Below are 24,668 nucleotides of genomic sequence, written 5' to 3'. Positions count from 1 at the left end.
GTTACTGGTACAGTTAATAAAAGTAAGCCATGCTTCCAAAATAAGGTCGGGGGTAGGGGAGAAATCTGATTACTGACCTGCTCCATGTATACAGATTTATGGTAACCAGGTCATTAAAGTGTATATAAAATGGTTCTCAGATTACCTACGTAACCTGGTTTCTCTGAGTAACGTAGACACTTAAGTGCATGTAAATGCACGAATTGTGTTTTTTGTTTTCTAAAAGTTGTTGTACTTTGAAAATGACCCATCATCTAATCTCTGCCCTGGTTATTTCTGGTTCCAGCCACCGATGGAGGAAGGAGGCCGCAGAAGACACTCGTCCAGCGGGGACGGTCGCCGCCGGCACCCCTCTCAGCCTTCCAGCCGGCCCCACAACCAGGCCAACTCGGGCCCCAGCCCGGCCCTCACCTCCCATGGCCTCGCAGCCAAGGATGATGCCAAACTCACCAGCCAGAAAGCCCCCACCGCTGACCCTGCACCGGATGCCAAGACACTGAAGTAACTCCACAAACACGCCGGCCAACATGGATCAACTCAACCAAGTCTGCAAATCGCTGGTTCTCTCTACGCCACAGGAGGGGGGAGGGGGGCGTCCAGCTCTTCATTCAAGCATGAGAATTATTTTTTTTGTTTCCCTACGACAACTTTTGATTGAGAAATAAGGAAGACAAATACTTAACATGATTTATTAATTAGTTTTAAGTTTTGTCTTAATGAGGCAAGGAATTAGTGAATTTTTTTTTTTTTTTTTTTTTTTTTATAAATCTTTTACAAATCATTGCCAGTCCACACGGTAGATGGTTTAGTGATGATTTACCATCCTGGAAATGTTATTTTTATTTTTTTTTTTATTTTTTTTTATATTTTCATGTTGACCCCCCCTCTCTTTCACTGGGACCCCTCTTTGACCGTCACTGTCCTGCTGGCTGAAAGATATTAGATTTCTCGCCCAGATCTCAGATTTATGATTATTATTTCTTTGGCATGTGGTGAGATTGGAGACTTGGAAATAGTTTGAACAACACTGAGCATCTGAAAGCAATGCTAGAAGCCTGCTAGAGGCCGTGCTGCTCCTGACATCCAACCGGACCAAAGTGGTTTGAACCGAGCGACTGACATTTCCATCCGCAGAGCCCCCAGTGCTCACAGTTGAGGGGCTAAAATAAAAAAATATTTGATTTACTTTATGGCTGGACATTGAGGGGAAAATATTAAAGAACCAAATGATAAAAGTAGAGGAAAAAAAAGACTTGTACCAATCCCTCAGTGTGGACATGATCATTGAAAGTTGCCTTATTTTAATGGTTTTACTGCTTCTAACTTGTGCCCGCCACCTTATTGTCGATTGTACAGCATTGAAATTACCCATATATCTGGTCACAGCTTCCAGCAGAGGCCACTAGGTGGTGCTCTGTCTGCTAACCCCCCCCCCGTCACTTTTTCTGAACTGTCTTCCAAGTGTCACTCGGTCTGTTACAAGTCTGTAATTCTTCCCTGTGTTTGCAAGTTGTGGCTTTTTGTGCTGAAACACATCAACCTGGTGGAAGTTTGCCCCCCACCCCAAAAAAACACTTTGGTGGGGTGGAGAGTTAGGAAGGGAGAGTCCCTGATAATCTCCCTTTGGGTGCTTCCTGACTTTCCCTCTCCCCCTGCGCCTCCCCATCAGACGAGCTGCATCCATCCGTTCATCCATCCGTTCGACATCCATCCATCAGTTGACGATAGTGACGATCAGGACTGGAATCATCAATCTGGATTACTTGAAGAAGCGATGGTTATGAGGAGGGCCGTCGTGCTCTGTCGCAGGTGCTCTGGGTGGAGACGCTGACGAGGCTCAGACATTTGGCCTCTGAGTTCAGGAAGCTTATGGGCCTCGAGCGCTCACCACCTCTTTTCTGTTTCACACAGCAGATACACACATCAGTTACAGGCATGAACACTGACACAGGTACAGATGTAGCAGCGTGAGCAAGCTGAACACAAAACACACACACACAGCTCGATGTCTTGCCTCGCTGTGGAGAAAAATTCAAGACTGGATTGTCCATTCACACTCTGTTCTGTTCAGTCGTCACGCTTCCTACAGTCAGCTGTGTGGATAATCTAAATCTTTATCCAACTCGAGTACTGATGATATCAAGTAGAAGAGTGATTTTCCTCCACTAATGTAAATGTGAATTTGACAGATGAAGAGAAATGATTACAGCTCCCTGCTACATGTTTTTGTTTATAGAACAGATTATATATTTGCCTTATGTACTCTTTACATTTTTTTAAAATGGTCTCATGATTAATCTAATGCTTTTTAATTTCAATTTGCAGTGTTTCTAGTGTTGTTGTTGTTGTTGTTGTTGTTGTTGTTGTTATGATGGAGGTAGGGCTTGTGTTAGGCTGTTAAAACATCTGTGGAAGCAGGAACATAATTCACAACACAAAAGGGAAAGTTGACATCAGGGCGTCGACAGGTATTCAGTGCAGAAACTAAACCGATAAGCTTATAGTATTTCACGTTGAAATCAGTGACTTTGCGCTTTTTTCTTTTAGTAAAGATATTTTTGCCAAGATGACAGAGCAGTGTTTCCAACTACAAACTGTTAACATGACTCAAACTAATTATTAAATCTTCAGCCTCCAGGTTTTCTACAAATCTGGCAAAGTCTAAAAACAGAAATTATTTGATTTTGCGATGCAAATTGAACAGGAAGTTATTAAATTCTGGGGAAAAAAATCTTAGTACACGTGTGGATATCCAGATGCTTAGTGAAATGGCCCAATTCCCGTTAACTTACTACAGTGTTTGTTGCAAAGTTTTTGCTTCCAAGTGATGAGCTATTTAATGTGAAACAGCACAGTCACATGAAAAAGTTCAAATGCATTTGAGCTTAAGAGTTTGGAAGAAGCCTCACAATCTTTAGATGAAACTGTACTGGACGCTTGTGTCTGTTTTTTTTTTTTTTTTTTTTTTTCTTCTTCTTCTTGGTCCTTTCCGTAATAATCGTTCAGCCTGTTGATTGATGTTCCAGCAGAGTGGAGGTGGATTTCACATTGTCCTGTCAGTTTCTGTTCTTCAGTTTCTTCCTCTAAATCCAGAACTGTTGGAAACATGAAAATGTAAAGCAAAGCTGTACTTGTTTTCTTTTTTTATTTTCTTTGTTTTGTTGGTTTATCTTCAGGGAGATTTGGATCACTTTCAGAGGCTTACAGTTGATGCATCAAAGTGTTTACTGGAGGTTTAAAGACGGAATAATAAGAGCTACAAAATATTCCGACAAGGAAAAACTCATGCATTTCCCAAAACCAGTGAAGCCTTTGAATGGGTGAGCTGGTGTGTGTGTGTATATGTGTGTGTGTGTGTGTGTGGCTGCAGATATGGCAAACTGCTACTAGGAGGCCGCCTTCCTGGGACAGTCACATGATCCCTTCCTCTAATGTGATCATCACCTGCCATCACCTGTCAGCGGACATTTGGGGGTTTCAGGTGTTTTGTTTCTCTATCAGCATAGAACTGCTGCTAGCTGTCCAGACAAACTATAGGGGGCGCCGCACCCTCCGCTAATCAGTTTTACTCGACTTGGCCAGCTGGCCGGACACTGGAGAGATGAGTGATGGACGTGGGAATTGGAGCAGAATACGAGAAGAGAAAGAGCCCAACTGGGGTTTGTGATGTCGCTCAGAGTAATATGGCTGGTTATGATGTCTGGAGACTGAAAAAAAAAGGACAAAATTCCATAAAGCCATATGAATAAGATATAACTGTATATGAACCATTAAAATAGTTCATTACATTACAATATCCTAGGCTTGTCATGAGGAAAAAAAGATGAAAACGAGGAAAAAAGGAACAAAAAAATATAAAATGGAAAAATGTAAAATACTTGAATGAGATCTTGTATTATAACATTTAATATTCATAATATCTGCTTTGTAGGCTGATGTGATTCGCTATTAGTGTTATTTGTAATTTGTAGTAATTATGCTTTTCCTTATTAAAGAAAAAAACCACAAAACGGACAAAAAAACCTCAAACACCGGCTTTTGAGTGATTATTTTCATTGTGTGTAAGAGAGTGAAAGAATTAACTTTGCAAAGAAGTTTGAAACTATCAAAGTTGGATCTCTAGTTTATTTAGCTTCATATCATTATGTATGTTAGCAGGATAGATATGAGTTTTTGGTTTTGTTTGTAGGGGTTTTTGTTTTGTGGCCTGACACCACAGAAAAATAGAGGGGGAAAAAATGAAATCATGCACATCTCTTCTTAAAACGTTTTAATATTAAACAGTCCAGTCATTGTATCAATCACAGTAGATCTTTTAACATTAATTTCTTATACAACCATTCCTGAAACTTCCTGCTATACAGACACATTTAACATTGAAGGATATGTCACAGAAAGGAAAAGTGCAAATGTTATCTTCTGTCTGAGCAGCAAGTGAACACAAGTTGCATTTACATTGAAACCAGAACCTGTTCATACTGAAATGATTTGCATATTGAAACAATTTGCTCATTATTCAGGAATGTTGGAAGCTGTGAACACTGTAAATCACTTCTCTCACCCATTTTGTCTAGTCTGGGGAACTTCACACCAAGTGTAACTGGAGTTTCCTGTTAGTTGTGTTTGACCAGGGAGGAGGGACAGAATAAGAACTGCAGTGTTTCGATACGAATAAAAATCTGAAAATGTAATCTGAATTTGTGCCAGCAAACAACCCTAAACCACAAGGTTTTATGGGTAGAGAGACAGCTGGACGCTCATGTTTGGAAAGCTGAGAAAAACATGAAAGGTGGAGTGTGCGATTCTAATCAAATAATAAAAATAAACAGAGTGGCTTGGGCCGAGCCACACAACATTATTCCAGCCATGATTTGTGTGTCAGGTAACGTTAAATGACTTGCCCACAGATATTCAGCTTACTTTCTAGTTTGCCAAGATATGCTGTTGTTGTGATGTTAGCTATAGTAGCAGGAGAGTTGTGAGTATTGCTGTCTGGAGCTGGTTTGCTGGCTCTGGGAAACAGTCTCGTCCTCTCTGGCCGTTAGCTTCGCAGCAGCAACTGTAGGGACAGTGTACTAACCCACAACCTAGCTAACGTTAGTCACATTACTTGCTGTGTCATCGTTTGCTCTATATCATGGTATTTGTCATTGTACTGGATTTCTCCAGAATCGCATACCCCACATTTAACTGAAGGTAACCGGTTATGGCAGAGTGCAGTGAAGTCTCATCATGCTTAGCCAAAGTGAAATTATTTGTTTTCACTCATCAACCATTAAATTCTTAAATCTACCTTGGCAGGGATCTGTCTGGTAAACAAGCTACTTGTTAGTCCTTGTGACTTGTTTTAAGATTTGATTTGCCTCTAAAATCCTAGAAATAAGTGAAGCTAATACAAACACACAACAATGGAAACATCTATGGAAGCCCATTTCCACCAGAAAAGCAAAATAGATAGTCATGATTAAGAAAAAAGAAAATACTCATTGCAACTCTCAACAAAAATTTTGACTTACCCTATTTTTATCATGCATAACTTTCAATCTATTCTTTTCTTTTCCTGGTGGATATCAGCTTCCATAAACTTCTCCATGATTATTTGGAACAAAGGCCACATTTACTCTTTTATAGGACGTTACCAGAAAATAACCCTGAACTACTGACTGTTCTGCTATGTTACCATCCACAAACCAAATAATGAGCTACAATAACAGCCTTCCCAGGTCACAGGAAGATGGAAATGTGGGAGGAAACAGGTTAAAAGTGACCACAGTGGCAGGCGCTCCACATCAACAGTGAACACGGAGGCCAAACTTGAAAAACTGCATGAAATCTGCATGTCTGATAAAGTGCAACAGCAACATTTCTACAAAAAAGTGAAGTTGTTAACTGGAGAGGGTGGGCAGATTTTCAAAGTCTGAAACTGATCAACAGGTTTTCTGGATTAAATTAATCAAAAGTCATTTAAGTTTGAGTGGGAACCCACACTTGGCGAGGCCTGAGGTTAAAGGTTGTGGGTCACAGGTCATCAGTAGCCCTTCTTGGGTGTGTCAGGGATGCTCTCGGTCAGAGGGGTGAGGCTGGTAAGCAGGGTGTGGCGTTCATACTGCTTGGTCTGCCTGAATTTGGTGTCAGTACCGTGGAGCCGATCCAGCACACCGAAGACCCCAAAACACTGGTTGAACCTGGAACCAGGAAGGACGTGTGAGTACAACTGTTAATTATTTACAAAAAAGAAACTAACTCGCAAGGAAAAAGATTTTTTTTAAACTATCACATGGCATCGGTATTGTATTTATGGTCATTTTCCAATTTGAAGTAATTGAGTCATTTTTGTTACAGATTTCACTGAATTAATACACTTAAAAAGGAAAGTGATATTCTATATTTTTCTTACTGTCAACAAATCCCATCAAAATATCAAAACCAATTGATCCCACTAACAAGTATTGTCTTTGTAGCTAAAGCCTGATATGTGTTAAAGAGAGCTCCATTGTTTTCTAAAAACTATTAAAAACACATCAATGAGCCACAACGTTGCACTGGGTGAAATGTTCCTTCATGTAGTTTATTTCGAATCAATCCTGCTGCTGTAAATACTCAATAGTGCGCCAATGTGTATTAATCCGCTGCTAAAAACAGTCCCAGCAAATGCACTACTTCCTCCTGTTTGAGTAACATTTGCTAAAAACTATAGTGCCCAGCTGTTTTAAGAAAATTATTTAGCCTTTTTTTTTTTTTTTAAATTAAAGTATATATTCATGACCCGCTTTTTAAGATTTGCATCTTCAGAGTGCCACAGACAGGGTAGGGAAGTCAAAAAGTATTGAGAGAGAGAGAGAGAGACTAATTGCTGTTTTGGTATTTTTGTGGGGTTCGTTGACATTAACAAATATATAGAATATTGCCAGCCTTTCATTTTCTTAAAAGAAGCAGACTACTTTAAACTGATCTGATTTCATCAGGATTTTATGTCCCTACACATTCAGTAGTTGATACGTTTCATGTTGCAAGAAGATGCTGATCACCACAGTTTATGGTAAAGAAGGTCCTTTTGAGACAAGTACATCTCAGAACATTGTCCAGTAACAGAAAGTCAAGACTGTGCATCAGAGTCTCTTTAAATAACAAAAAGTAGAAATGGTTCAACTACACGTTTTTTATCCCGTTTTCATCAAGTTTTTAACATTCATCATCTGGATTTAAAAAAATAAAAACAGTAAGTTCAAAAGATACATAAAAAATGAAAACCCATTAAATCCCATTAAAAGTACTCTTGGAAGAGTGGACAGGTGTCCTCACCTGAGGTGGTGGAAATCATGGAACTCGGGGGAGGGCAGGAAAGGGAGGTGGTATCCACAGTGAGAGATGGTGGTGCTGACCAGAGCCAGGCATAACCACAGGGTGGTGGTGGTCAGGTGGGAGCCCAGGATCACAGGCCCGATTATCACCGGCAACATGTTGGAGATCTATCGGCAAAAAGAAAGAATGAACAGGTTTAAATGGCCACAGAAAACCCAACCAATTGGTTGGGTGAAACCTGGAAAACACAGGACTTGAACTCCTAACCAGTGGTGAAATAGACTCAGCATCACACTTTCAACAGCTGACTCAAGTTGTAGACGAGCACAGTGAGTTCAGATTTGTTGTTAGGATCAGGTTTGTTCAGATTCCAGATGTAAAATTGAAGCACGTTTGATTTATTTGTGACAGCTGCAGCTGGTCTGTGGCTCAAAGCCTCAATCAGGAGAGAAGAGACTTGAATCTAACAGAACTGTAGAATCTCCAGAATCCTCCATAATCCAAATCAGGGGTATCATTTCTCTTTAAATCATTTAGTGTGTTCTCACATTGACAGCGAAAGATCCACATCTACAATGCTCAAATCCAGAGAGGTCAAGAACGTGACTGAGACAGACATAGAATCTAAAATGAAAAGGGGGGAAGTGGATCATTCACCACATGCTCCAGAGGATGAGCGTAGATGGAGACGACTCCGATGGGAGCGGTCCACTCATGGTGCTGTTTGTGGAAATGCTTGTAGAGGCCGGGATGGTGGAACAGCCTGAGAGAAAAGAAGATGAAGATCAAAATAAAAACCATTCAATTATCCACTGATACATTTTTAACAACAAGACTAAAAGTCTACAGCAATGCTAGCGGCTCTGTGAGGCTGTACTTAGCCTAGCGGTGCTTTGAGCTAAATGATAATTTAGCCATGCTAATGCTAACATGCTGATGTTTAGCGGGTATAATGTTTATCATGTTCACTATCTTAGTTTAGCGTGTTAGCATGTTAAATTAGCACTAAACACAAAGTACAGCTGAGGCTGATGGGAATGTCATTAGTTTTGCAGATGTTTGGTAATAAGCCAATTTTGACCTGATGATGCTACCAGGTGAGAAGTTATTACTTATAATTTATTACTTTTTGTGTTTTTTTCTGACCCTGAAAAAAATGTTTTATAATTTAGCAATAAACAGTAAAATATGTTTGCTTTCTTTAGACCCTTCACTCTTACCACTAGGTGGCAGTAACTTGTAAAGTTCAGTGTTCAACTGAATCTCAAATGAGTAAGAAGTGTTATTGTCTACTGGGTAGAAAAGAAGTGAAATTTTCTGAAATTTCCTCCACTGACTGTACAGGCCTTTTTCAGGGGAGACATTCTGACATGTCAACGGTGTAAATAGTTCAGTTAATGATCCCTACCTGTGTGAATAGTAAAACAAAAATTCCTCCAAGATGGCAAAGACAGCAAGCTCCGTCAGGGCCCAGTGGAAGGTGGGCAGCTCAGGGCCACAGGGGTTCCCTCTCAAGGTCATCAGGTAGTAAGCCACCACCACCATGGGCCCAGAGATGAACACGTGGTTGAAGATGACAGACTTCAGCGCATGGCGAAGCTTAACTGGATCCACCTGGAGGACGAGGGAGGAGTCAGAGAGGTCAAAATTGAATAAAATCTCAAAGTATGCAGACTGCATTTCTTTTACTAATGACAAATATAGTCATGTTACATAACCTTACATTCATTTGGCAGACGCTTTTCTTTTGGGGTCTTACAATAAGTGCATTCAAAGAGAAAAAATTGTAAGCGCATCCCTCTAAAACAAACACCTCCAAGCGCGTTCAGAGTGCGTAGTGTAAGTAGTGCTAACATGGGGTGTTGAGATGTACTTTAAAGGCTCACCTCAAAACTTATTCTTTATGGGTTTTAGGTGATTTCTTACATTATCTCCTTCATCTTCATTTTATTTTACGTTTTCTGCCACCTGTATTCTATTATCTTCATTCTTCTTTCACACTTCATTCTTCTTGTTTGATACATTTATGCATTTCCATGTAACAGTTTGAATTGTTGTCTATGTTTCACGAAAAGTGTGTTATAAAAGATTATTACGATTTAAAAAGTAATTTAAACAAAAAGACTTATGTGCAAGTATTGATGGCTACACCTGATATCTACAAGGCATTTCAAGATTGTTTATGGAGTTCGGACAGTAGGTTTTAATGGGAGATATATAACTCTCTATTCTTATGCTCGGAAAAAGACTCAATATTGGAACTCAAAAAGTTTCACCTTCACTAAAATGAAGACAAGCAGATGGAAGCTTCCTGGATCAGATAAAAAGCATCTCCAGTTTGTGTGTAAATACTTGACTTTTTACCATTAAACTTTGGACGCTGGTTATAAACACATGGACATAAGCTTTTGTGTGAGCACATGTATGTGTCTGAAGTGTACACAAATGAACTTTTGCACAGTTACAGTACAGTATTGTTTTGCATTAATGATGGCTCTGTTCTATTCAAGCGTCCCAGTAAGTCATGACAGTGTGACAGTGAGCCAGCATGCACAACAGCAGGACCCTGAAACTGAAGCAGCTAAATGGAATTCAGCCATCATTCATTTTATTATATACACCTGTGCTTTTCCTACTGTGTTTTCCTACATGTCAACATGCCATCTGTGAAAAAGGCCTATTTTCAGGTTGTTGTCTTTTGTACTTTGGTAAACACACATGATGAGGGCAGCGAGACACACTTGGTGTTTGGTTTGTTTTATACCATAAAAATGGCTCAACTAATGCATAGTGGTTTTACCCCTCATTTTGTGTTGTGAGCTAAAATTTTTCATTTCAAAATCATCTGAAGATTGGCCAAGAGCTCTGACATGCAACTGAACTGAATTTAAGATACATAGACAGATTGCTTGATAAGCTAAACAGCCAGGGTTGCCTTAGTTGTATTGTTACTACACAACACGTCCTGGCTTTGTTTGACTAATAGGTCTCAAGTTCAGACAGTTATTCTCGGTCACAGAGCTTCGGTATCTTGGCTCAGAGTAACCGACCGTAGAAAGGCAACGTGATGAATCAGCAGATCTGCTCATCATAGGGCATATAAAGTTTTATGAACAAAATAGAAATTCATGTCACCCCATAAAAAGTTGATAAAACCACTACTGTAATATTTGTACAAAGCTGGCTTAACACGCTACATCAACACTGCTTTCACCTGAACATGATGAACACAAGCTGTGCACTGTGTTCCTGGTTATAATCTTTGAAAGGTAATCAATAATCTGATTACATTTTGAAAATAACCTTTCCGCCCTGGTTATCAGTAATGTCAATCTTTATCTCTCCAGTGTCCATCAACATCTGTTAATCAAACACAGTGAGACGACTTTGGTCAGAGGGACAGGTGGACACGTCAGTTCAGCACCACTGAGGTCATGCATGCGTTGTGTCTAGATGTGTTCACTCACATACACACACTACAAAATATTATTATTTAGATTTATTAAAATAAGATTTCTTTGACTGATTGATGAGTCGTTGTAAATAAATAATACTGTCTACACAATAATAAATGAATAAATATACAAATTAATAGATATAAATGGACAAATAAATAAATATATGAACTAAAATCAATGCAGAAATATACTGTAAATAATATATTGTAAAAATACAAGTAAATCAATAAATACAGAAAAATCTAACATATTTATGTATTCATTTATTGGATTTTGGCAAAATTTTGATTTATTCATTAATTTATTTTAAATGTACCATGCTATTTTATTTATGAATGTATTTATTTATTCCCTAAAGCTAATTTCATGTTTTGTTGTCAAAGGAGACAAGTTCTATTCATTCCTTCATCTATTTGTTGACGATCAGTTTAATGATAGCAGTCACTGAGGTTAAAAGGGGGCAGAACATGATGTTCATGGTAGAAGGAGTTCAAATATTTAATTCCAAGTAGTAGAGGCACTACTGGTAGTAGTAGTGGTGGTATTAATAAAATTATTTGCAGATACTAACTTGGGGATAAGAAAGAAATAACTGAAACTTAAAACCCTCAAAGTGAAACTGGAGGAGATACTGTAACAGATTTAATACAGGACATACCGGGTTATTCCTGTCCATCTGGATGCGGTAGCGAGTGATGAAGGAGGGTTTACCAGTGGTGTCCACCAACAGCAGCAGACCATTCGACACCCAGAACGCCAGAGTGGGGAACAACATTGTCCCTGTTGAGAAAAACCAGGCCACAGTCAGAGAGGGACACCATGACAGCCCCTGACCTGCGCCTGAATATTTCAGTGAAGGCTGAAAACGACTTTTTCCACAACTTGAAATGAACCATAGACAGAAGCTGGAGCCAAAAACAGTTAGTAATTAGTTGTGCTTCATACAACCTTGCTGATGTTTTTAGGAAAAGCCTGGCCTTCAGCATTTTATTTTTGAGCCAACAATAAGATAGAGACGTTTTTTGGTTTTTGACCAATCTGGGGTAATTAACATTATTACAGATATCAAGCAGGTCTGCACCCTGTAAAGTGATTTTTATTGCACTGTGTATGACTACCTCTGTGCTGTGTTATAGATTTACCTTATACAATTATACATAATCACTTTGGAAAGATGTTGAAAAAAAAACTGTTACACTGGAAACAATATATTCCTTATCTTGTAATGCATATTGTATTGGACTGGCAGCACATAACGTCCTACATAGATAGATAATGTTTGCTTGAGGAATACCTTCCAATGTGCAAACAGCCGGCCAGTTCATGACACAAAAACACCATGATGGCTGCATCATAAAAGTGAGTAAGTCGACACCAGAGGTCATGACTTGATATGCAGAACTGAACAACTGTTCTCAATGCTACACAAACATGGTATTTCCTCTGTGGCTGGTACTAAATAAAGTACAGCCCCATTATTCTGAAAACAAAGGCCTGTTTGTGTCTCAGGAAATATTTGGTTAGACAGCTTTATAGATCCATGAAGCCACCTATGTCCAAGTGTTCAACAACAATGCAAATATTAATACAAAGCAGGACACTCAAGCTGTTATCATGTAGCAAACAGATCGTTGTGCTTGATTTGTCCTGATAAAAGTCTGCTCCGTTAGGAATTACCAATAGTCTGCTGGTTGCAACGCATTCCTCTACAGAACAGTTTTTTTGGACAAGAAACAAAACTAACCAGTTGTTACTTCTTACCGAAGAAGAACAACGCAGCATCGTGACCTTCAAATGTCAAGTACAGCTTGGCCCACAAGTTCTGCCAGAAATCTCCCGAAGCTCCCCAGAATCTTTGAAGATGCCTGGAGGAGGAATCAAGTCAAATGTCAAGTTCATAAGATAATTTTCTTACATTGTTAAAACTGATTATTATTCTTCTGTACGCCGTTCTCTGGAGAACTCATCCCAAACATTTTGCCACCCACATACACTGTTGCACCAGTGGTGGAAAGTAACTAAGTACATTCAAGTATTGTACTTAAGTACAATTTTGAGTTACTTTATTTAAGTATATCCAATTTGTGCTACTTTATACTTCTACTCCACTACATTTCAGAGGGACATATTGTACTTTTCCCTGCACTACATATATTTAACTGCTGTAGTTACTTTGTTTTTACGTATAAAACATATGATCAACTTATGTGAAGCTCTGCTGGGATTTACATGAGGTCATCATCTACTTATAAGGATGATAAAGTTGTAAATTCCCCCGCAAAAAAACTAACAGGAGAGCCCCTGAAGTTTATTTTTACCTTGTTGCACGTGTATCTTGTTGATAAATTGTGTGTACAAATTATTATCTTGTGTACATAAGATTAAAAATAAAAACATCTTTCGGGACCTTGTAGGCTCCATAATTTAACACTTTGAAAAGTGCCATTTTGCATAGTGAGTACTTTTACTTTTGATACTTTAAGTACATTTCTTTTTCCAATGCAGGACTTTTACTTGTAACAGAGTATTTGTACACTGTGGTATTGTTACTTTAAAAAGGTCTGAGTAGGCTACACTCAACTGCCAATAAGATTGCGAGAGCTCAGAGCCACCTAGCAACCACCTAATAATGCCCTTCTAACTGCCCAGAAACACTGTAGCAACCATCTAGCATGAACCTTGACACACCCTAGCAACCCTACTAAACATCCATGCGAATACCTGGCCACATCCTAACAAACAAAACGCCCAGAATGAGATAGACACGCATATCCTGTAATTTCATGTTACGCCCTCTCCTGCAATGTCTTGTTACCTTATTATGTTATTGTTAACATAATATTGTTGTTATTGAGCCCAGTCCTACTCTCTAGAAGTCCTCACGGGTCCAAAATGTCTGACTCGACCCAAAACTGACCTGTGGAAAACCTACCCAAACCCGACGTGCATAAATAAATTTTGAAAAAAGAGACCTGATCCGAACGGGACCCGAGCACCCAATCCGAATATTCCCAAGGATAATTAGATCTGATCCAAAATGCGGCCGACCGGTAAATAATAGAGAGAGAGAAAACTATTTTCACCTCCTGCACCAACAATAAAACATTCTTTGGCCAACTGGGTGAGACAACAGATAACAATTTTCCAAGCAATTTAATATCTGTGAATCAGATTCCAGAATAAAATTCATTTAATAGCATGAATCTTTTACAGAGGCTACTAATTTAATTAAATAATTAATTAATTAAAATATTTTCTCCTGTGGTGATTATGATGTACCACGTGATCAAAGATGACACCGAGTATGCTCAAATGCTTCCTGATCCACTTGGGTATCAGACATATTGACTCACAGTCCAGTCCTGCTCTACACTCACTGTCCCGATGCCTCTCATCTGGTTCTCTTCTGTTCTGTTTAATCCCTTGTCCTGCCATTCTTGGCCTTTTTTACTTCATTTATGTAATAACCTGTGACACTGCCAACTCCTCAGGTTTGTTGTATTGTAATACTGTAACTTGTAAGGAAATCCTACCATGTCAGTGAGTTGCCGAATGCAGCCAAGAATAAGATTCCAGATCCAATGACAACCGCAGCTTTCTTCACAGAGTCCCACAGTCCTCCAGGGCCTTCCTATGTCGAGAAAAAGCAACAATCTGTTACTCTGATGATGCTGTGCAATCTCATGATGTTGAGCTACATCAGCATTTCCCACAGAAACGTCTTATGGTGTAGAATGTCTCTAAAACAACAGTAAGACTGTCTTTCCAAGAGGATGACAGCGCTGCGGCTTCTTAGGTCAACTGTAGGTGAAATGCTAATCTACACGGACAAAGAACACTTTGAACAGCTTGTGTTTTCATGAAGAGGCATTTAGCACCGTGGGACTGCATAGAGATAATACACCATATGGAGAAAGTGAGATTTAAGAGCTAAAATAAATCAGGCAGCAGGAGACAAACAGTAACAGTGAAAATAAGACATTAGGCTTTATTGTTTTTCAGTCGTCATTATCAAAACAATCTAATCAATCAAAAGAGTCACTTCACATGTTTAGGTCCATAATAACCTAAATAATACACTTTAATGATAAATATAAATGTAGGGCACAAAGTGTACAGAAATGAGGTTTAAATACAGTAGAGCGATAATAAATGTGCAAATATAGGTATGTGCAAGTAGTGCTGTCTATCTGTATATATCAATATCAAAAGCAATTCAAAGCATCAAAGCTATTAAAAGGCACAATCTGTGATTTAAGGTACAGTTTGAGTGTGGGCAGTGCTGACAAGACAGTAAATCTCAGATTAAGGTTTTCAATGTACTCCTTTTTTATATGGAATGTGTCAGAAAGAAAATGCATGTATTTAGTGTGACCTGAACAGATTTTACAGGTTTTGTGTCGCTTGCAGTTTTGACAATATATGAATTTAAGATTAATCACCTGCTGCAGATTATCTACATACAAGTATTTCTTTACCTTGAACACCAAATGTATAATGTGCAAATGTGTCCAACCGACGCACAGTGCATTTAGTAAAAGCTAAATCTGAGCCAGCCACACAGAGAAAACTGGATCAGTTCACTCAGCGGGAATTAAGTCCAGGGATTGATGTCACATTCACCAGACCTTCTAAAATGCCAGCTTTTACCCCGGCTGCCCCTTGGCTCAGCCATGGCAACAGTGGGAACAATGTTACGCAAATATCGTGCTGGTCTCAGTACTTAGCTGTCTGTACTTTTTTTTTTTTGAGTCACAAACAAGATCCACGCAATAATACGATCACATCTCACAGATACATATACACTGATGCATCCTTGTACATCTATCCTTATGAGGACATTTTATTTACTACATTTATTACCTACAATCTAATCTCCCAAAAGGACACACAAACACATTGAAAATATTTCCCAATATACTGCACTCTCTCATTCTACTTCATAATTCATAACAAGAACAGTTACCTCATCGTGGCTGATCAAAACATTCCTTAACATTTCTCATGATCATTTTGCATAATCCATTATTTGCCATCCTCTCTTTGTTCCCTGCAGGGCTCCATAAATTTGCGCAGGGGGAAAAAAATGCAACTTGTCAGGTTGAGCCTGTCCCAAAGAACAACATGGTAAACAGGAAAGGTCTCATGGAGCCAAGAGCTGAAACAAAGCAGTCAGGTGGAAACTCTCTTAATTAGACAAGTCAAGTCAGATCTGCTTTATAGAACAAGTGTTTTAAATGCAAATCCTTCAGGCACTGAAACTAATTGATCAAATTTATAGGAGGATTTGTACCTCCTTGAAGCATCAGGTGGTAGGTTTCATTGTGGGTTTTACACACCTGAAAGTATCTTCAATATAAACAAATATAATAATATAAACTATATGAACTAGTGGTGGTCAGGAAGAAACTTGAATCATATCATCAGTGAACAAAACTGAACGGTTAAAATGTGATTCCTAATAAAATACCCAAACTGTTGAAAACATTAACTTTGTACTTACTGTACAAAGTACAAGTACCTACCTTGTCATGAGATGCCACAGAGGTTAACTGAATGGAACAAAAATTATTCTTTTTCCATTTTTCTAAGTTAAACAAAAAAACAAAAAACAAACCCTCCACCCAATAATAGGTGGTCTAAAAAGGTTGAGCCTGTGTTGGCTGTTACTCATCGTATTGTGTTGCTGCTGACCTGCCTGCTTTTGATCACCTTTCTGTACTATTTAATCATGGTAATAGCAGAGTGATCTGTTGTGCAGGTGTTGTGTTCTTACTTGTCTGCTGCTGCTGCCTGCTGTGGCAGCTCCCCTCATGTCTGTAAACACAATAAATAATACACTGTAAACAGTTTATTTTGGTTTTCAAGGTAGAACAGGTTCTTAGCTACAGTATATATTTAAAGGGGGTAACATAATTGAATTTCAGCAAAACAAATTAAAAATCCTCTAAAATGATACTAAAATGGATGATTTTGGAAGTAAATGATATCAGCACTGTCCCAAAATGACTGACAGCAGAAGATTAAAGATTAAATGTTCTGCTGTTTATTTTAAAAGAAAGATGGCCTAATCCCAGCTGGACTGCAACATAATAGTGTGTTTAGAAACCAGGTCCTTTATTTTCCTTTTGTGATGAAGATCAAGTTTTTGTTTTTCCAAAGTTTAAGAAAACTTCTACGGAGCCCCCTAAAGGTCACGGCGAGAATATTTTTGAGGACTACTTTTACATTCCCTCGCAATATGTTTTGCGTTACCTCGCAATACTTTTCTTCTTCCATTCCTTCAGAGCCATGTCTATTTCTGCTCAGCTGCTCCCAGCACAACGCGACAGTATATCAGCTCATTGAACTGGGTGTTAAGTATGCTGATATAGTACTGCTGCTCAATAGGCATGCATGGTTATGGAATTAGTGAAAGTAAACTGAAACGAATTCTTAGATCAAGAGGTCTCTTCAGAAGAAAGCAGTACGGTAATCTGCAGGATGCTGTCGGTTTCATTCGTGAACACTTACTGTATCTGTACTGTACTGGACCCCAGAGGAGTTTCACTGAGGAAAAGGAGATGTCTCCAGAGGTGGAATTACAGATGTGCAGTTGAATTTACCTCATAAAGCTAATGTGCTGTATTTATATGAGTCAAAAAAGCAACAAACAGAGTCTGTGCTTCTGTCACAGAAAGAGCAGACAACATTGAGCCACTTACAGAGATACATCAGGAATGCAGTACATAGTTGGAAAGCTTTTTGCGTTTTTGCAGAGGGTCCTCTGTTCTTTGCAATAAACAAATTAAAGCAACCGTCAATGCTGAAACAGGTTTTGGTAGAAGGCCTGTTGCTGTAAGTGTGGAGCAGTAGTTGATGTTCCTTATACATACAGCTCCTACCCAGAAGTTTGATAATGTTCTAGCTGAAACTTCTTTGCAATGGACAGCATATAAGGTGAGATGTCCATAAACAATGCTAAATGCATTAACTTGAGAGTCTCCACACTACTTTCCATTACAAATAGACATATGGCTCAGAAGGAATGGAAGAAGAAAAGTATTGCGAGGTAACGCAAAACATAATGCGAGGGAATGCAAAAGTAGTCCTTAAAAAAATTCTCGCCTTGACCTTTAGGGGGCTCTGTCCACTTCAAATGTCTTCAATAGGCCCATTTTTTCATTAACAATACATTCATATCTAATACAGTACATTAATAAAACTCCATGGCCTCATATACTGAACCTCCACTGATTAAGTCTATTTTACCACAAAAATGTGAATTAATTACACAGTATAAACATCCCTGACTGCCTTTTATCTTTCCATGGTACAATAATCATCTGAGTGCTGTGTAGCCTGGTAAAAAAAAAAAAAGCACTGCTGGAGGATTATACATAATCCTGTTATAATCCATCCTTCTTACAGTGAGCACTTTTTCAGTCAAATTCTTGGGGGTAACAACATGTTCTACAGCCACTCTCTCTCTCTCTCTCTTTTGTAGTCCAGCAAGAAATAGAAAGTTTAGGGAAAGAAGACTAAAAATCTATTAGAGGAAGGCTACAAGTGTAACACCCAAATTATATTAAAGCCCACTCCAGTCAAAAAGGTGTTTTGCTTATTGTCATTTGGATGTTAGAGCTTCACTGTGCAGAATGATGTATGTGCAGAAGGTGACACCAGAAGGTTGTTTTCATATTCATCTGCTGAAGAATTAAGACCATGATTTTGTGACATCACAACTAGTTTTGAAGCCAACTGTGGTTTAATATGCAACTTACAAAAAACATTGATGTGGAAACTTGAAACCGGTTCACATAGACTGAGAATTGACTGTTCAGTGAACTATGAGAAATCTTAGGAGAACTAGGAGAATTTTTAACTAGTAAATGTAACTTAAATGTTTTAAAACATATCTGGAGGGGATCTTTAAGTGAAACATCTTTACAGTTGGTGCTTAAACATCATTGGTTAGTTAATTAACTGATTAAAATAAATTATATTGATTATTTTAGACAATCACCAAGCTACAGCTTTAGAAATGCAGAGTATATGGTGATTTATTTTCATATGACTGTGGAAATAAATACCCTGCTTTTATAATAATACATTTATTTTTGGTTGCTGATCAGACTAAATAGGAAAACTAAGACCAGAGCTTTGGCTTTGATAACTTGACATAGTCAAGTATGTTTGACATTTAATTAACTAAAGTATTTTTGATTAACTACATTTATTGACTTTTTTTTTTACATATAGTCAAAGTAATTAGTCAAAACAATAATTTCATGCAGCCAAATTAATGCCACACTTACATAGAGAATTGGTACTCTATTGAAAGAAAATACAGCGGTTAACAGTTACTACAGTCCTGCAGCCAGCTGTAAACAAGCTTTAAACAAAAACCGACTCCATCGACGTGTTAGCGGTCAAATAAACCCCTGACTTACCGCTGACTCTTGTCTCCACCGTCATGTCTCTCCACTGTTTCTCTTCTTTGACTTTCCTAATGGCTTTATACATGAACTCAAACCAACCGTGTATTTACAACAGCGAACGACTTCTGATTGGCTGATTCTTGGTCAGCTGACTCAAGCCGTTCCCGGAAGTAGCAAGAACCGTCTTGTGATTGTGTTGAGGATGTGTTTTTTCCCTTCCAGTCCACATGTATCCAGGTGAAGGTTGAAACTCAGCATTGAGGGTGGTCACTGCGCTGCCATTAAATGGCATGTTGAGGGGGAAAGTACATTTAAGTAATAAATGACAACAGAATACAGTTGAACACAATCCATTGCAGTTATTAGTAGGTTTATAATATTATATCAAGTTTACTCTCAGAAAAGAAACCCATTTGTTAAAAAAAACAACAACTGCAGGCCTACAGTGAAAGATTAAAATCGTATTACCGTACTTTTATGAATAAAATATCTTACAGAGAGCTGGAACAATTTAATTAATTAATCGATTAGTTGACCGACAGAAACTTAATCTGCAGCTATTTTGATTTAGGTTTCAATCAATTAATAATGTCAGGCAGTGTGGAAAAAGATACATTTTCCAACCTTAAAGGATAAATCTGGGAATATTATTCTTACTGTAAACAAATCCCATGAAAAGACTAAAACCAACAATGTGTTAATCTGTCTCTCAATACTTTCCGCAGATTAATACACATTTGGTTTGGTGAGTATTTACAGCAGCAGGATGGTGTATGTGAGACTCAAAATAAATGTGTGTGTTCATGGTAATGAAGGAGCATGTCACCAAGTGTAACAGTGTGGCTCAATGTGTTTTTTATAGTTTTGGACAACAATGGAGATCTATGGTACAGAGGAATATGCTATATCAGGCTTTGGATACAATGCTAATCAATTCATCGTTGGTTTTGGTCTTTCCATGGGATTTGTTGACAATAAGAAGAATATCCCCAGACGTATCCTTTAAAGTTACTTAAGGAGAAATTAAAGCGGAAAACTGGGTTTTAAGGGATTAATTAACCACTACCAAAAGGCTAGTAACAAAAGAACATCTTTTATCTGAAAACATGAGCAACAGGTTTCACATGTTTAGCCTCCTCTTGCCCTTTTTTCATGTCTTTAGTGTGTTTCTTCTCAAAGACACATGAAGTTAGTTGGCCCACTGAAGTTTAACTCAACCAATGAGATTATTTCTGCCCCCAGAGCAGCTCTTCCTCCACGACATGTTTAAACATAACTCCAATGTGCTGTTCAGCAGTATTTACAATACACTGTACTGCACGATAACTGCAGCTTTACACAATGAGAATACTGATGACTACAGGCTACACGCACACGCACGCACACACACACACACACACGCACGCACGCACGCACGCACGCACGCACTGTCCCCTGCCTTCTCCTTATCAATGATATTTCCTTCAGTTATCACTTAACACTCCCTGACACAGATAACCTCCAGGTCTGTCTGCTGCTGCAACATGTGGCTCCACTATCACTTATTATTATCGTACAGAGGGTCAATCCACCATAATCATTTAAATTAGTACGACTTTGAACTCTGGTGTATAGAAACCCAATATTTCTTATTTTACTCAGGACCTTCTCTTATCCACATAGAGACTTGTTTGAGAATTTATATACTAAAGTCTTTCTATATTGTCTGAAACTCTAAGTTGTTGCTATAATTAGTAGATTCATGGTACATTTTATGACACATGCTGCACAAAGGAAATTAAATCTGCTTGATCAATTCATATCAAGGTACCTTTGGACAGTTTCTTCTATATTATGAAAGACTGGTTGCGTTATGTCATACTAGCTAAATATCACATTAATGTTGTACCTCTTGTATCTGTAGCCGCTATAGTCTGCTGTGACAAAATATACAGACACTGTTTTATTTAGGCATAACTCTGTGACAGTTTGTTCAGTCACAACAAATTTTTACTTCATGTTATCAGGGTCTAGACTTCTCAGATCACCCAGGAGGGGGCGCCAGAAATGTTAACTCTGATAACTCATTCTGTGTGAGCAGAAGTTAGGAAATTTACCACAAACCAAACATGACTCAGTTTAATTCAGGTCATAAGATTTGCTGTTGACCATTCTGCATAACTGTGGTTTATCATGTAATGAGACCAACTGAGTTTTATTTTGAAGTTTTTCTTTACTGTGCAGTTTTCTAATGATATCCTTCTTTTATTAGACTATAATTAATCTTATTTATTCAGTTTGTTATATATATATATATATATATATATATATATATATATATATATATATATATATATATATATATATATATAAGCTCACTGCACTCCACGAGCGCCTAGCAGCACAAATGAACCAGCTGCTAAGAGATGGGACGCACCCTGAATGGCTTACCGAAGGGCGCACAATCCTGATCCTGAAGGATCCCGCAAAGGGTACAGTCCCATCCAACTATCGGCCAATAACCTGTCTCTCCACAACATGGAAGCTCATGTCAGGCATCATTGCGGCTAAGATAAGTGGACACATGGATCAATACATGAGCAAAGCACAGAAGGGCATTGGCAGAGGAACCAGAGGAGCCAAACACCAACTCCTGGTTGACAGAACAGTCACCCAAGACTGCAGAGCCCGACACACCAACCTGTGCACTGCCTGGATTGATTACAAGAAAGCATATGACTCAATGCCGCACACATGGATCACTGAATGCTTAGAGATGTACAACATCAACAGGACTCTAAGGGACTTCATTGCGAACTCGATGAGGCTGTGGAAAACCACCCTTGAGGCCAATGGTAAGCCACTTGCACAAGTATCCATCAAATGTGGCATATACCAAGGAGATGCTCTGTCCCCACTGCTGTTCTGCATAGGTCTGAACCCCTCAGCCAAATAATCAACAAGACTGGCTATGGATACCGACTCAGGAACGGGGCCACCATCAGTCACCTCCTCTACATGGATGACATCAAGCTATACGCTAAGAGCGAGCGGGACATCGACTCACTGATCCACACCACCAGGATCTACAGCTCTGACATTGGGATGTCATTCGGGCTTGAGAAGTGCAGTCGAATGGTGACAAAGAGAGGGAAGGTAGTCCACACAGAAGGGGTCTCACTCCCAGAAGGAACAATAGCAGACATTGAGGATGGTTACAAGTACCTTGGAATACCACAGGCAAATGGCAACCTCGAAGAGGCAACAAGGAAGACGGCAACGGCCAAATACCTTCAACGAGTAAGGCAAGTCCTAAGAAGTCAGCTCAATGGCAAGAACAAAGCCCAGGCAATAAACAGCTACGCCCTGCCAGTGATCAGATACCCTGCAGGAATAATAAGGTGGCCAAAGGAGGAGATACAGACCACAGACGTTAAGACGCGAAAGCTCCTCACCATGCATGGAGGGTTCCATCCCAAATCCAGCACCCTGAGACTGTACGCTAGCCGTAAGGAAGGCGGCCGTGGACTAGTGAGTGTGAGAGCCACTATCCAGGATGAAACATCCAAGATCCACAAGTACATCCAAGATAAGGCCCCAACAGATGACGTGCTCAGGGAATGTCTCAGGCAATGGGGAACAGAGGAAGACGTGCTGGAGGAAGGACCATCATGGGAGGACAAACCCCTACACGGGATGTACCACCGAACATAACTGAAGTGGCTGATATCAAGAAGTCCTACCAATGGCTAGAGCGGGCTGGATTGAAGGACAGCACAGAGGCACTCATCATGGCTGCACAGGAGCAGGCCCTGAGCACCAGAGCAATAGAGGCCCAGATCTACCGCACCAGACAAGACCCAAGGTGTAGGCTGTGCAAAGAGGCCCCTGAGACAATCCAGCACATAACTGCAGGGTGTAAGATGCTGGCAGGAAAAGCATACATGGAGCGCCATAACCAAGTAGCTGGCATAGTGTACAGGAACATCTGCACTGAGTATGGACTGGAAACCCCGAGGTCAAAGTGGGAAACACCTCCAAAGGTGGTAGAGAATGACCGAGCCAAGATCCTGTGGGACTTCCAGATCCAGACTGACAGAATGGTAATGGCGAACCAGCCTGACATCGTGGTGGTTGACAAACAACAGAGGAAAGCCGTTGTGGTTGATGTGGCGATACCAAGCGATGGCAACATCAGGAGAAAGGAACATGAGAAACTAGAGAAGTACCAAGGGCTCAGAGAAGAGCTGGAGAAAGCCTGGAAGGTGAAGGCAACAGTGGTGCCCGTGGTCATCGGAGCACTCGGGGCAGTGACCCCCAAACTGGAGGAGTGGCTACAGCAGATCCCTGGAAGAACACCAGACATCTCGGTCCAGAAGAGCGCAGTACTAGGAACAGCAAAGATACTGCGCAGAACCCTCAAGCTCCCAGGCCTCTGGTAGAGGACCCGAGCTCGAAGGACGAGACCACCCGCGGGGGGTGAAGGACAAAGTTTTTTTTATATATATATAAATATATAGACAGCAAACTAGGGATTTTGTTGTACAATGAAATTCTTTGTTCTGTATATATTAAAAACAAAGCTTTTGCCTTTACTTTTATGGCAATATTTTTTTCAGCATGCCAGAGGGAAAAAATATACTCAGAAAATGTCAGCATATATCACAAATGGAGGCCAAATATTGTCACTATATAGTATATTTAGTATAACCTTCATTTATCTATGAAATGTACAACCAGAAGAACGTCTACTTTGCATAACTTCATCACCTCATCACATTTTCTGATACTTGAAATGAAACTTCAGCTCAAGAATCTTTAGTTTGATTTCTGTTTTATTCTGCATTTCATGAAACAAGATTCATAAATTTCAGTTTCAGCTGTGTCATCTGATCTCATCAAATAGGATAACTGCATGTTTCCCCGCAGACTCGAGCCTGTGTAGACTGTACCACAGCTACAGGCTGCAAATGATGGTTAGTCCTGCAGAAGGCGGTGTTTTAATGCACGGCTCAGGTCTGACCTCTGGTGTGAAGCTGTTGCCACTGCATCAGTGTTTTGAAGGGCTTTTGGTACACATCTGTCGCATGAGGTTCCCTGCACTGACACTGAGGGCTGTAAAGCCTGGACTGTGTTTGGATTTAATTATATATCATGGCCCATTCTGTAATTTGGATGCGTGTGTGTGGAGTTTCAGTACTGAAATTCACTCACATTTGTGTTCAATTGTGTTTTCATTTTTATTCGTATCATTTAAAAAGAGAGATGTACTTCTCTTTCATTTCTCTGTGATCATGAAGTTGAGGCTTACTGGGACACTTGAATACACATAGACATTGTTAGTGTTGTTAGTAACACCTGTGCTTTTCCAAGCATCCATCATGTGACTCTTGGCAAACAGAGGAGTCAGTAGAACACGTAGTATGTCAGTGCCAAAAATACTCTGCAGAAAGAGATGTACTAAAGGGGCAACTCAGAAGTGTTGATTTGAAGAAATTAGTTTGAGAAT

General features: G+C 39.4%; 2 protein-coding genes across 7 annotated transcripts in view; one reads left to right on the top strand and one right to left on the bottom strand.

Annotated features, from left to right (window-relative positions):
• The window catches only part of larp1 (La ribonucleoprotein 1, translational regulator), a 57,561-nt gene extending 53,532 nt beyond the window's left edge, over positions 1–4,029 (top strand). For all 5 annotated transcript variants that reach the window (XM_044223245.1, XM_044223241.1, XM_044223244.1 and 2 more), the window contains one exon: positions 287–4,029. In XM_044223245.1, coding sequence (XP_044079180.1) covers positions 287–505 — 219 coding nt within the window. In that variant the 3' untranslated portion in view covers positions 506–4,029. The remainder of the gene's footprint in view (positions 1–286) is intronic.
• Positions 4,030–4,255: 226 nt separating this feature from the next.
• On the bottom strand, positions 4,256–19,312 carry faxdc2 (fatty acid hydroxylase domain containing 2). 2 transcript variants are annotated; one of them, XM_044223255.1, is made up of 10 exons: positions 19,193–19,306; positions 16,537–16,577; positions 15,727–15,918; positions 14,294–14,391; positions 12,522–12,625; positions 11,419–11,540; positions 8,711–8,916; positions 7,960–8,065; positions 7,303–7,469; positions 4,256–6,185 (listed from the first exon to the last, which is right to left on the bottom strand). In XM_044223255.1, exons 3-10 carry the CDS (start codon positions 15,757–15,759, stop codon positions 6,029–6,031), a joined length of 993 nt encoding a protein of 330 aa, XP_044079190.1. In that variant the 5' UTR covers positions 15,760–15,918; positions 16,537–16,577; positions 19,193–19,306; the 3' UTR covers positions 4,256–6,028. The 2 variants fall into 2 exon arrangements, with proteins under 2 accessions (XP_044079190.1, XP_044079189.1); XM_044223254.1 differs by lacking the exon at positions 15,727–15,918 and having other exon boundaries at positions 19,193–19,312.
• Between the last annotated feature and the right edge of the window lie 5,356 nt (positions 19,313–24,668).

Source organism: Siniperca chuatsi, linkage group LG14 (genome assembly GCF_020085105.1).
Source record: "Siniperca chuatsi isolate FFG_IHB_CAS linkage group LG14, ASM2008510v1, whole genome shotgun sequence".
Classification (NCBI taxonomy): domain Eukaryota; kingdom Metazoa; phylum Chordata; class Actinopteri; order Centrarchiformes; family Sinipercidae; genus Siniperca; species Siniperca chuatsi.
Note: the sequence above shows the minus strand (reverse complement) of the source record. Positions and strands in the feature narration are given on the sequence as shown.

Bases quoted from the DNA above. Each gene is read 5' to 3' on its own strand.
- faxdc2 (XM_044223254.1), bottom strand. From the start codon at position 19,265: ATGTATAAAGCCATTAGGAAAGTCAAAGAAGAGAAACAGTGGAGAGAC. The intron at 8,917-11,418 runs GTATGTCCTGTA...CTCGTCCTCCAG, and splicing joins AGATGGACAGGAATAACCCG to GTGGATCCAGTTAAGCTTCG. The intron at 7,470-7,959 runs GTGAATGATCCA...TTTTGCCGATAG, and splicing joins CTCATCCTCTGGAGCATGTG to ATCTCCAACATGTTGCCGGT.